Source organism: Calonectris borealis, chromosome 5 (genome assembly GCF_964195595.1).
Source record: "Calonectris borealis chromosome 5, bCalBor7.hap1.2, whole genome shotgun sequence".
NCBI classification, from domain to species: domain Eukaryota; kingdom Metazoa; phylum Chordata; class Aves; order Procellariiformes; family Procellariidae; genus Calonectris; species Calonectris borealis.
In genome coordinates, this window is record NC_134316.1 from 45,831,238 (window position 1) to 45,844,290 (window position 13,053).

At 34.8% G+C, this 13,053-nt stretch overlaps 1 protein-coding gene across 1 annotated transcript in view; it reads left to right on the forward strand.

The window, feature by feature from the left end:
- The window catches only part of FUT8 (fucosyltransferase 8), a 135,461-nt gene that overhangs the window by 71,315 nt on the left and 51,093 nt on the right, over positions 1 to 13,053 (forward strand). The window contains exons 5-7 of the mRNA XM_075152280.1: positions 5,386 to 5,501; positions 5,637 to 5,802; positions 12,759 to 12,873. Coding sequence (XP_075008381.1) covers positions 5,386 to 5,501; positions 5,637 to 5,802; positions 12,759 to 12,873 — 397 coding nt within the window. The remainder of the gene's footprint in view (positions 1 to 5,385; positions 5,502 to 5,636; positions 5,803 to 12,758; positions 12,874 to 13,053) is intronic.

Consider the following 13,053-nt stretch of genomic DNA (forward strand, 5'->3'; position numbering starts at 1 on the left):
GATAACATCAGTAGTAGCTCGTAAAGGTAAACCCTATCACCAAGTTGGATTTTGTTACACTGAGGTAAAAACTTGTTTCTGCTGCCCTTCTCCACTAAGATTTTATATCTAGAGAACTAGAGGGTTTTTTAATTCCAACAAAAAAGAAACACACTTTTTGCGGTGAAGATAAAGAATATGTTATGGCATGCAACAGGGTTAAGCTAATCCATGAATTTCAGCATATTTCAATAATAACTCTAACTTAAGGTTACTTCGGGAGGAGTTTAAAAAGGACAAGAGTGCCTACCTGGAAAATTGTAACAATAAACAGGCATCTGATTAACTACACTAGTTAAAGTATTTCGACATAATTAGATAAAACTTTTGGATGGTAAAAAGCTCCAAGTTAACAGAATTTATCTTAGTGGGCACAGAGGCTTTGTGAATGGTAGAAAATTACCATAATATCTAGCTGTGCCATGAATAATAGCTAGTTAGGGCAGGGAGGAAGGGACAGAAAGCAGGTATGGTTACAAGAATTCAGTAGTTTAATAAAAGTTGTAACAATTTCCATTTTGAAGTTAGAGAAAACTGGTAACTTCATCTTCAATTGCATTGGGCCCTTAGTTATATGGTAAAATACATTTCAATACAATACATTTCAGTTGCCTAGCATTTCCCATTCTAATGGGCTCTTGTGATTTCTCTGACTTTCTTCTCACCTGATAAAAGTGTCAGTCCTCTGGGATGGTTGAAAATAGGAGCTGCCTGGGCTTAGTTTCATCCAGCCATCCTTGAAGGCCAGCATACAACGACAAGAAGTGATCTTTCCATTCGGAGATTTGAATGCTCTTTTGCTGCCAATTTATGTAGCAGCTCCTCATCCCCAAAGAACAACAACAACAAAAAAGAAAACCAAAAACATGCCTTATGAAACACACCTTATGTGCATGCAAAATCAACCGTTGAAAAGTTGAGAAATGTCATATCTGTGACAAAGTTTTGTAAAATCTTGCTTAGCCCTTTTTTGCTGTATGATACTTAAATCGTATTTGATCTTGTAATTTTTCCCCTGGTTGCTTCTTTTCAGACAGGATGCGTGAGGAGTAGAATTAAGGTTTTAGGGCAGTAAGAGGTCTGTTTGTTTGGTGTTCCCCCCCCGCCCCGCCGCTTCCCTCCCCAACATCTGTATGTTTGATTTCACAAACTACATAATGTTCTTCTGATTTATAATAATAATAATAATAGTAATAACAACAACAACAACTATTATTATTATTATTATGTTTTTTAGTATTTGTAATTTATTACCCATATTGGTTAAGAATAGTTCATATTTTTGTAAGGATTTTTGGTGAGGTTATTTTGAAATACTTTTTCTTTAATATGTACCTTCGCAATAGTGCAGGTTGGAACAGCAACATCTTTTTGAAAATTGCCTGAAATAAAAATATTCCTTTATGAACTGAGTACACTTTTGTGGTGCACTTCTGATGAGTTGAAATGACTTCAGGCGCCACTTACTTTTTACAGTGCATTTGGAAAGCCTTAGGTGAGAAGTTACTGTAGTTTTTCTTTTGCCAGTATGATGCTTTGTAAAAACCTTACTTGGGGGCTATAAAGAGGCACAGATGTATATTAGTGATGCAGAAGATAAATGGATTTAAAGATGTCTTGTATTGCCTGAGTTTTAGAAATTATGTGCATGAATATTGTGGTATAATGAGATTTGGAGAGTTACCATAGCCCTTACATGTTTATAAACAATATTGTGTGAGTAAATCTGGGTTGATTTTAGAAGCAGCCTAGATCCCATTAGTGCAAAATAGTAATAAAACTGAGGTTTTTTTTATAGATTGTTATTTTACTATTCTGTGTCAGTAGAATTGAAAGAGCCCTTTCAAGAACACTTACAACAGATGTCATAGGTCTCGCAGCAAAAAGGGAAATCTTTACTACAATTTTTGTAGTTATTTAAGGGAAACTTGATAGGGAGTAATAATGAAATCAAAATATTACATAATGTTGTTTCATTGTTTCCCTGTAATGTAGTTTTACCTGAACATTTTATTTACTAGTAGGATTATGATATGACTGCTAAAGGCTGTCACTGTTGCATCTAGATGATATAAGGCTTTTAGGAGGAGGAGAGCTTAAAATTACTACTTTTGTAATGTCTGGTTGTCTTAAATGGAAACTGGAAAAGTTGTGTGTATGCCTTCATCTGTGTCCTAGACTTCTTTTTTTGCAATACATTAATGGTTCATAGTATGCATGTGCTCCTTTGTGTCTTGGTGGGTGATAGTCAAATTTTTATCTTTTGTTATATATTAGTGGTATCCTCTCCTGGAAGATAAGCCTGGCAGTATAGGAACCAGTAATTTCAGAGTTCTCTTCAGGGAAATAGAGCATCATGTTAAATGTATTCATATTGTGTTCATATTACTCATACATCACATTCCGTATATATTTACTTCTAGAGTCTATTAAATTTTACCTTTTGTAGAACCTGCAGGTCTGCCTATGTAAGTTGGTTATAATTTTGTTTATTGCGTATTTATAACTTAATTTAGAATGTTGTCATAGCAATAAGTGAAGGATATTCTTTTCTAGATGCTTACTGACATATTCTTTTATTGTTGATTAGAATCATCATAGTTAAGGTAAACTTACTTTAAATTCACTTCTCAAATTTTAAGGAGCAAGTCAGTTGTCAGGACTTACTTTGGTATGAAAACTTACGTGTATGTTTTTCAACAGGATTTCTTATTCATAAGTTTGCGCTATTCCTGGGATATTCTGCACTGCAAGTTATCTGCATAGATGATGCCATGAGTATAGATAAGGATTTTAATTCAAACACTTTTTCCTCAAATGTTGCCTTATTTCCAACTCAGTTGATGTACTTGTAGAGGGCAGTAACAAGCAAGCTGTGCTGGTTGCAGAGAAGAATCTTTTCCTTAATTTTGAGACTGGATGAAAGTGAGGAAGACAGTAATTCCAAGTCTGGTGAGGTAACAGATATAGAGACAAAACTGCAAAAAGGATAAGTTATTTTAGTTTTATCCAAAAATGATGTTATTTTTAAAAGTCCAAACAACTAGCTTAGGAGAATGCTCCCCACCCCCATCCTAGCTCCTTTAATCTAACAACCTAAGTATAGTAAACATTTTTATTGCAGTATGGCAAAGCAAGCTGAATGTTAAATGGCATGTACTTTTCTCTTTTAAAATCTTAATTATATTTAATAGTCAGAATTATTGTGCTTCTTTCATATCATCCACAACCGTCCTTCCGTGGGGTTCTGTAATTGCTACTTTAACAGACTTTCCTTATGTTCAGAGAATGTGTGGGCTGTCTGAAGATTTCCTATGGTAATGATTTTGCACCTTTTTACCTTACTGTTCTTCACAAAATCTACCTTTAGGGAATGTGACTTATACAAGATAAGCCATTCCATTTTTCCTGTTAATTTTGTGGTTAGTTGTCCTGTCACAATCCAAATTGTGGTACCAACTTGACAAATCACAAATACATTTCAACCTTGTGGTTTTAAACTAGTGCAAGAATTTAAATATGTTTCAATATGCTTTTTAAGGATTTGTTTGTATTGTCTTTTACATGGTGATACAGTACTGTATCTCAGTATAGTATCATACTGTGCATTTGTTGTAGAAACAAATTCACAAATGGATTGTTCATACAGAGGGAGTATATTTAGGGAGTGCACATGTTTAAGATCAGAATATTTTCCTCAGTTTTTTCATGCTTGTTCCCTCAGCGCATAAAAAAACATATATATGAGCAGTTACTGATAATTCCTTTCTATTTATCATGGTAGCTTTAAAACACAAATAAATATTTTGCAATACTTTAATTATCCCTAATTTGCTTTCAATAGGGAGTTTTAAGAGTGCAGAAATTTTTTACTAAATTTCTGTCAGGCTACCTAGGTTCCTCTTCCACCTCTGAAAAATTCGTGTGATATACCTTCCTGATGCTCACATTAGGTATTTATTCCCTTCAAACGTTCCAGTGAAAATGGACTTTTCATCAGTTCCTAAATTTTTATTGCTATTTAATTATCCAGATCTGAGACACATTAAAGTTAATGACATCTCAGTAGGATCTTCAGAATGTTGTCCTTTCTGGTTTAGGGTGAAGATACTCCCTCTAACCACTATTTTCTCTATGCTAGGGCATCTTTCATCTGGCAAGGCATCTTCCCGTATGGTACCTTGAAACTCTGTGTATGTGTGTGTGGAGAGAATATCCTTTCTTTTTATGCTCATATTCCATTATGAATAAAGAATCATCATCTTCATGTTCTGCAAGAATTCTGTATTCTTTACAGTTCTCAAGACTTTTTGTTACACATCTGCTTCCTTTTTTCCTTTTCAGGGTCAGCTCTTACAAAAGTCTTACAAAAGGTGGAATAACTTTTAATGCTTGGATCCACCAGAAGTGTCATTTCTCTAGAGATGAAAGGGGTTTTTATTTTCCCTGCATTAATTTTTGATTTGTGAGGCAAATAGAAGATAGCATCTAATTTCTATACTTTAATAATTTCAGTTTATTAATATGTGGGTTCGAGTTGCGATGATGAGCAAACCTCAGTAATACCCTCAGAGTTGATTTATGGCTCATAGATTTCAGGATACATATTTCCATTCTTCTCCTGTGCTCACATAGCAGAGATTTCACAAATGGATGTTAGAGTTTCTAGTATTGTTTTAGATGACCAGCAGTTTAGAATGCCAGAGTGGTCATAAAAATTTATCATGATGGTACATTTAAGAAGCTAGGATCTTTTTCTGAGTCCAGAAAATACATTGAAATCATCTTGTGGATGCAGGAAGACTTAACTTAAAAGTGGAATTCCAGTGCTGGAGCTCTGGTCCTCTAAGAATATATGGCCAGCATTCGAGACCAGAATGTATTTCATGTGTGAATATAAAAGTAGCCAGAACTTGAGTCTTATGAAGGCACATCCCTCGATTAGGCTTTGCTTGTGTGCCAGGCAGTCCAACAAACGGTCACGGTTTTCCAGGTTCTCACAGAAAGTGAGTTAAGCTGCTGCAAATACTGCTTTCACAAGTAAAGCCTAGGACTGGTCTTGTCAATGAGTGGAGGTCTTGTAATCAGCACAATTTAATACCACGTTGAATCTGTGTGCTACAGCTGTGTTATGCACTGTTTTTCTCCTATGGGATTGAAGTTTTAACATCTTTCTTTATGTTAATATGTTTAATTTCTTCTGGCTTTAAGAAAATGCCAAGAAGGCTTATCAGCAAAACAGTATGGAACAAACATGGGAAGAGACCTGAATTGTTAATGCAAAAAATTTATCAAATAACAATTATATTTATAAATCATATAATTTCTTTATTTTCTATATCCTAGGATACCAGATGGTCCCATTGATCAGGGACCAGCTGCAGGAAAGGTACATGCTTTAGAGGAGCAACTTTTAAAGGCCAAAGAACAGATAGAAAACTATAAGAAGCGGACAGGAGATGGTTGGTAGATACGTTTTCTTTTACTTCTAAAACAAGTTTTGGTATTCAGTATCACAAATATATTCATTTCTTAACAAGTAATTCAGCTACAAGTGCTGATGCTTTTATGCCTTTTTTTTTTTTCCCCTTAAATAGGAGGCCTTGGAAAAGACCATGAAATATTGAGGAGGAGGATTGAAAATGGGGCTAAAGAACTTTGGTTTTTCCTCCAGAGTGAATTGAAGAAGTTGAAAAATCTAGAAGGAAGTGAACTGCAAGGACGCATTGATGAATTTCTGTCTGATTTGGGTCATCAGGAAAGGTACTTGTATTAGTTGATTCTGTATGTATGTTGTAAAGATTATGGATTAAGTAAACTACTGATATACTGCTTAAAAATCTTTTAGGATAAATTGGTGGTATGTGGGCTAAAATGTCATGTCTGAAGCCTGAACATAAAATTATTACTTCTATTTCATGGGACATAAAGTATATATCCAGCTACTGTCACTACATCTTAGAGTATGACCCTTTAACTTGACATATTTTAATTTTTTTTTATCAGAAGACCTGGATCATGGTTGCCAGTTGTTGCTTTTCAGTTGCATCTATCTACATATGCGTGTATGTGCATACTTGTATATATAACAAAACCATTAAAAAACCTTAAAAATATTTATTTTAGGCATCTGATTGTGCCTTTCATAAATACTAGAATATAAGTTACATTGATCATTGGGATATTATATAATTGGAATTACTTTAAAATTGAGTAATATCTTAATATCAGGACTAATTGTCGTTCTGAAAAGTCACTACTACTTGTAGTTAGAATTTAAGAGTATTTCAGATAGAAATGACCTTTAATTACACTGTCATTATTTTGTTGTTCAAAGATGTGTTGGAATTATATTTTCAGTTGTTGTTGATCTTCTAGCCTCCCCATTATTGAAGTACCTTTTGTATTACACAAAAACACTCTGTATGAGTTTTGTTCATGGTGAACAAAATTAATCCAGGAAGTGTTAAAAATTCAGTAAAATCTGTCTGTAAGCCTGTTCTATTTACAACTCTGTTCCCAACAGGATTGCAATGGCAATTTTAGTCTTGTTAGTAAACAGTCATAAGAAAATAGTTGAATTAACTAAATATACCACCATAAACAAATACCTCTTTCCCAAAAAAGCTGAGATCTGCATGTGTGAACATCAGTAGTAAAGCATGAGCCTGCAAGTAGTAAAGCATGAGTAGTAAAAGCAAAAATTAGTAAGAATTTTCAATTCTTTGGAAATAATGTAAACATTATTTAAAACACAGTTTTAAAATAATATAAATTTGATTATTAATATGGGCAAATAATTTAGTCCATTAAATTTTGTAGTTTAATCTTCCAAAATTCCAAAACGTAGTTTGTCACAGATTGATGGAGTTTAAAGTGAGAAGGGACCATTCAATTATTGAGAGTTATTATCTATATAAAATAGGCCATTACATTTCATCCAATTACTTCTCTGCTGAGTGAAATGATGTATGTTTGACTGACATAGAAGTAGTGCTTGGCTGAAGCAGAATTTTCCAAAAGACTTGAGATCTCCAGTTAAACAGTTAACTGACAGAGAAGCTGCCACTTCCCTGGACAGTTTGTTTCAATAGTTACCGCCACTCAGAAGTATTTGTTCTCCAGAGAAGTTATTTCCATTTGGGTTTCTTGGACTTCAGGTCATTAATTCTTGATGTACCTTTTAAACTATCTGTGCCAAAACTGGAGCAAGTAGTCTAATGCCAGACTTACTGATGTCCATCATGGGAGCAAAATCACTTGTGTACACATTACTGCTCTGTTTATATAGCCAGGATCACATCAGGCAGTTGCCACAGTGAAACTATGAATAATGTTGTGTGATTGATGCCAGAAGGTTTTTATGTCCCTGCCTCCCAGGACAAATCCTTTTCTTTTCCTTTCCTTCCTTCACCAAAGGCTATTAATTCATTAAGCCCAACTTGCAAGTTTCTCTATTTCTGACAGCCTTATCTTCACATCTTTCTGTACTTCAGGATGAGGTGAAACCCATATTAGAAATGCATAGTCCTTTGCGTTGAATAATAAAAGTCTGCATTGTGGACCTCTGGAAGTTATGACATGAATCCCACTGTGGAAGTCTGAAACCACTGTGGTACTGGAAGAAGTTTGTATATGATGCAAGCAATCACAGCTGCTTTTTTTTGTTTGTTTGTTTATTTAAGAATGTTCTTGTTTAATAAAAGTATTCCTTACACTGACACAGTGGTTATCAGAAGCAGAACGTCCTGGAGTCTGTTGAGTCTTAGTAGTAGATCTGTGTAGACCTTCCTGGTGGTGAGGTCGCCAAAGAAGACTAAAGTCATTTAAGCTAAAACCAAACAGCCAGAAACTAGGTTTTATTAAAATAAAATGTAGACAATTTTTTTTTTTTTTTTTTTTTTTTTACAATATGGAAGTTCAAAGCAATTGCATAAGAAAAAAGAGGTACAAAAACGTTTTTACAATATTCAGCCTGTGTTCTTGGTGAATTTACAACATTGGCTTCGGGCAGTAAAATTACCTTGTGTTGTAGAATGCTCTTCTTCGTTGCCTCTAGTTCCGAGGATGTGCATTCTTTCACCTTTGAGGTCAGGCTGTCTGCTTCTTTCCCTTGAATCTTTCGGTCTTGCTGCGTGAGTTGCAGGAAGACTCCCAGCTCCTTGTGTGTGCATCCTTTGGCCTGTGCTACACTGCTGTCCCTGAGGTCTTCTTTTCCCGAAGGATGCACCGTAGCTCCCGAGGGAAGGAGCAGTCTCTTTTTCCCTCCACACAGTCCATCTGGTCTCTTCTCTGGAAAGGAACATTACATAAGTTTAGAATGAGCAAATCAGATGCTCTCATTCACTCTGAGAATCACAGCTTTTTGGTGGTTTTTTTTTGTTATTGCAGAGGTTTTGGGGTTTTTTTTGAAGCACATGTGGACTTGTTTTTTATAAAGGGATTTAACAAGTTGCCGAATGCCCTTTTGTTGATGTTAATGTCTTAAAAAATTGTTACCTATGTATCTTAGATAAATGGAATATTTCATGTGAAGCTGGTATTATATCTTAGATATTTTAATATATATTATAATCTAGTATTTGGATTAGAAAGATTTGTGTTAATTACAAGTACTTGAGGCAGTTTGTAATGCCCTCCTTATGTGGGAAAGCAGATAAAGGGGTGGGTAGTGATCAAATGATGAGATAGCTATGTAAGGAAAGTGGCTAATATTTTTTTTGTTTGTGAGGAAAGCCTGTTGTGTCATAGAGAAGACTTGCTTTTTAAGAGATGATAAAGACAGTTTCTGGATAAGTAGTATTGGAGTTCTTTGTTAATCTTGGTGCTGTTACGCGAATGGTCTACTATTAATATGATGGCACTTCTCTCATTGGATGCCTTAATCACTATTTCTTGACTGTGTCCAAGGGATTGTGTAGATTTTCTCCCGGAAAATGCAGGTCTCGGCAGGTGTTTTTGTCCAGTATTTCACTACCGATTCTGTTTAAGAAACAATGTAGGCCAATGCAGAGTTTCCTGCCTTATGGCACGTGTAATTGTGTTCTTGTGGTTGCCATAGGGAAGAGTGTTGTTGAGACTATTTGATACAGAGTTTACAAGAAAGAACAGGTTAATCCTCTAGTTGTCCTGGTTGTTTCTTATGTCGGCATTATGTGGTTTGCAAAGTGCCTGTTACTGAGTTGGTTTCATTCCTTCTCCTGGTGAACAGCTATCATCAGGGCTTTTGCTGTAGCTGACCAAGGTTTGATGCATAGTGTTTGGGCATATTTTCATATTATTTCCTTTGAATTTGGTGGAACATATCAGTTTCTTTTTCTTCGAGTTTTTATTTGTTGATGTAAAGTTTCTAGGAGGTTTAAATGTAATTTTGTCATACGGCTGGAATAAATGTCTACACTGATCTTTAAAAATGTGTTAAAAATGCCGCCCTCCCCCCTTTATTTGTGACAATCAAATGCGGATGAAATATAGAGCCAGATTCTTTACTCCATGCTATTTTCCAGGAGCAGAATGCTTTTAAGAGCAGCTCTGAGATTTAATTTATGATGTGAAACAGAAATAACAACAACAAATTGATATTGTTAGTAACACAATGAAAGACCAAGTTTGACTTACTAAATATCTGCAACGCCACTGTCTGAAATTGTCTTTCTGCCGTTTTGCCACCCATGATAGCTTCTAATAATCCTGATCAGGCTCATCTTTTGTCTACACTTAGCTATCTTGGGCTCATGGATCACCAGTCCGCCTACTTTTTAGCTCTCCAGATGGAACCTGACTCTGGTATTTGGTATTAGTCTGTGTCTCTTCTAAATCTGTATTAATAAGCCATTGTGATGGTCTGCCACACTCAAAAGAACCTAGCAGATGTAAACCTAAAAAATGCACATTTCGCAGCAGGAGCAATCAAAGAAAGATCATCTCTGTGACTGAAAGTGTGTTAAAATTGCACTACCCTATAATCATTTCTGTGTGATAACACCTGTGAATTTTTCAGTTCCTGGTTTACTTCAGACTTTTATAAGAGTAATTTTAAAAAAAAAAAGATTATGGATACTATCTGAAAACTCTTGCATGAATTCATAAAATTTCCCACAAATTATTTGATATTCTTTATGGTTTGTACTGAGCAAAGCTGCCTTTCCCTAAAGTGTTGACTCATTGAGGCTCTGTAAAGACTCTCTCATCATTCCTCTTACCTGAAAAATGATGGAAAATAATTATATTTCATCCGTAAGGCTGATTATTTAAACTTACCTACTGCTTTTGCTTTGTCATGGTCACCATGGCCAACAATATAAAAAATAAATTTTGGACAACTTTTTTTTTCCTTAGGGATAGGAAAAATTACTTAACTGCTGAGAGGGAAAACTTTTTTTTTTTATTGGCAGGCTTTGTATTTTCATTTATTGTATGCCAAAACTTAATAGAAATATGTTTCTATAAAGTAAAAAGAGAGCATGCTGATTACTTACATCACAAGTGCAGAAAAGTTTTTTTTTAAGGCCAGTGAAAGAGAGTGTTTGAAAATTGTTTTAAATGTGGCTGTGTTTGCACAGCTGCTTTTAATGATAGCACAGGATTATTTTGTAGGTTTAGACCTCAAATTTATAGTTTTTCTTTAAACATCCAGCATGGTTGCATCCTGATTGGGAAGAAAAATATATTTAAACTCCCACGAAAATGCATGGGTTTCCTTTTTTAATTTGCCTACTAGCCTGTAATGCTTTCTATAAATTGGAAAACACTGCCTTAAGAGAAGCAGACTCTTTGTCTGTTCAGTTATTTGTATATAATCCATTGTATTAGATCTACTACATCATTAATTCTGTTCTAATTGTCCCTAAACTGTGTTTGCATGTTATTTTGAGTATCATGCATTTTCAAAAGTTAGTGATTTGAAACTAGTTACCTGATAATACTTTAAATTGTTTATTTTTCGTACAAAGCGAGAGTAGGTTGTTTCAAGCTCAGTTATCTTGTAAAAGAAAATCCAGCTTATACAGTTTGAGATTAGAATGTAAATATGGTACTTCCAGTTGATTGACAGAAGGTGAACATTACTGCTGCTGAACAATTTGGGTATAATGTATTAAAATACAGCAACAGTAGATGATAGAGTAAGTCAGTGTCACTGTTATCCTGTGTAGAATTATCCTGTGTAGAAGTGTGAGTATGAAAGACACAATGAGTGTATGAGAATGGAAAGATACGGATCCATAAATCCAGTTATTAGCGAGAGAAGCTGATAAAGCTAGCTCTGTCCCAATTTGATTTATCTCAATATTTACCACTTAAATATTGTGCCATTGGAAATAGTTACCTAATAGAGATACGTCATCTGCTCCTCTCTCACTTGCTAAACTTATTTACAAGGGACAGCCTTAGCTAACAAGTGCTGCCAACAGTGGTGTCTTGTATTACTTCACTGACACCACTTCAAAGGTTGTTAGGAAGTACGCTTGTCTTCCCCTTACACTTTTTTTGTCACCTCCCGAATTTCTCTGCCTTTGTTCTGTTGCATCTCTTCCTAGTGATCAAATTTGTGGCTTATCAAGAATTTCAGGCAATAAATTGCACCATCTGAAGTTCAGATGAAAGAATTAAGAAAAGTGGTTCAAACTTAAAACTTTACCATTGTTATGGAGAAATGTTTAGCAACTTTAAATATTCTCAGTCTATAAAGCCACCTCTGAAATTATTGGTTCTGAATTGGGCTACCTGTTACTTGTTGAATAGCCATTAATGTTTTTACAAATATTTTGAATAGTTTGCTTCTAGGTTTGTATTTCCTCCCAAAAGCCACAGATATAAAAAAATCTTTTCCTGTGTGTTACTGTTTGGGCTGTTTTTCACAAAATTCCTGGCTAATCTCAGAAAATAAATGTCGTATACCATTTTTCTTCTCATGACACGGAGTTCTTTATCCTCTTATTTGGTCACCGAAATGTGATATAACCCTAAGAAGAGGATCTCTAGTGTATTAGAGAACCTCAATTTAATATTTGATAGTGCCTTAAAATTAATGTTTTGTAGTCTAGACTTATACGGCCATGAGTCTGTTTTGAATTTCTTGGTTTTTAATTTTTTTCCATTTGAGTATTAGTAGCGCACAACCATTCTAAGCAGGCAGAACGCTTCCTTCTTCCAGAGTCAGACGGAGCAACATGCCATAGAAAACACTCTTTACTAGACCTTGTAATAATATTCTGAAGTTAGTTTTCAGTAATAAAAATAGAAGGATTAACATTGTACCTGTGCTAAAGACATTTGTAATATTGTATTCTGTACAAGCATAGTAAGATGATTGTAGGAGGCAAAGTAACAATGCGTTACAATAGAAGCTACTGTAGGAATCACTATTGCACTTTCATCTGGGGCCACTGGATAATGTATCCAGCATGGAACTGTTTTTTCTTTTTTGTTTCCTTTAGCACATATCAGAAACAAATGCTTTATAGCCATTTTTCTAACGCATCTACTGTTTAATGCTATAATGACTCATGGGTATGGAACATATGTTAAATGGAGGTCACAGTCAGTCTTTCTGGGCTACTGTTTGGATTGTGGGGTAGGAGGTGGCATGAAGAAACTGTTTTTGAGGCTAGAATTGAAGTATCTGTTTAATTTGTCTTTGATTTCACCTAATCCTCCAATTTAGTAAAGTTGAGATTGTTTCCCATTTTTTTCGGATTGTTTTCCATTGTTGTTTACAGGTCAATAATGACCGACTTGTACTACCTCAGTCAAACAGATGGAGCAGGAGACTGGCGAGAAAAAGAGGCCAAAGATCTAACAGATTTGGTACAGAGGAGAATAACTTATCTACAGGTAAGAGGGTAGAGCTTTGAAATCAAAGTAAACATTTATTTATTTATTTTAAAATATATATAGCACTTAGCTATACTCTTGTAATAGATTAATTACGTGACAGTTTGAAGTGAATGTTTAGATACGAATGAATTACATACGAAAGAAATTAGAATGTTTGTTTCAAACAGTATTTTATGT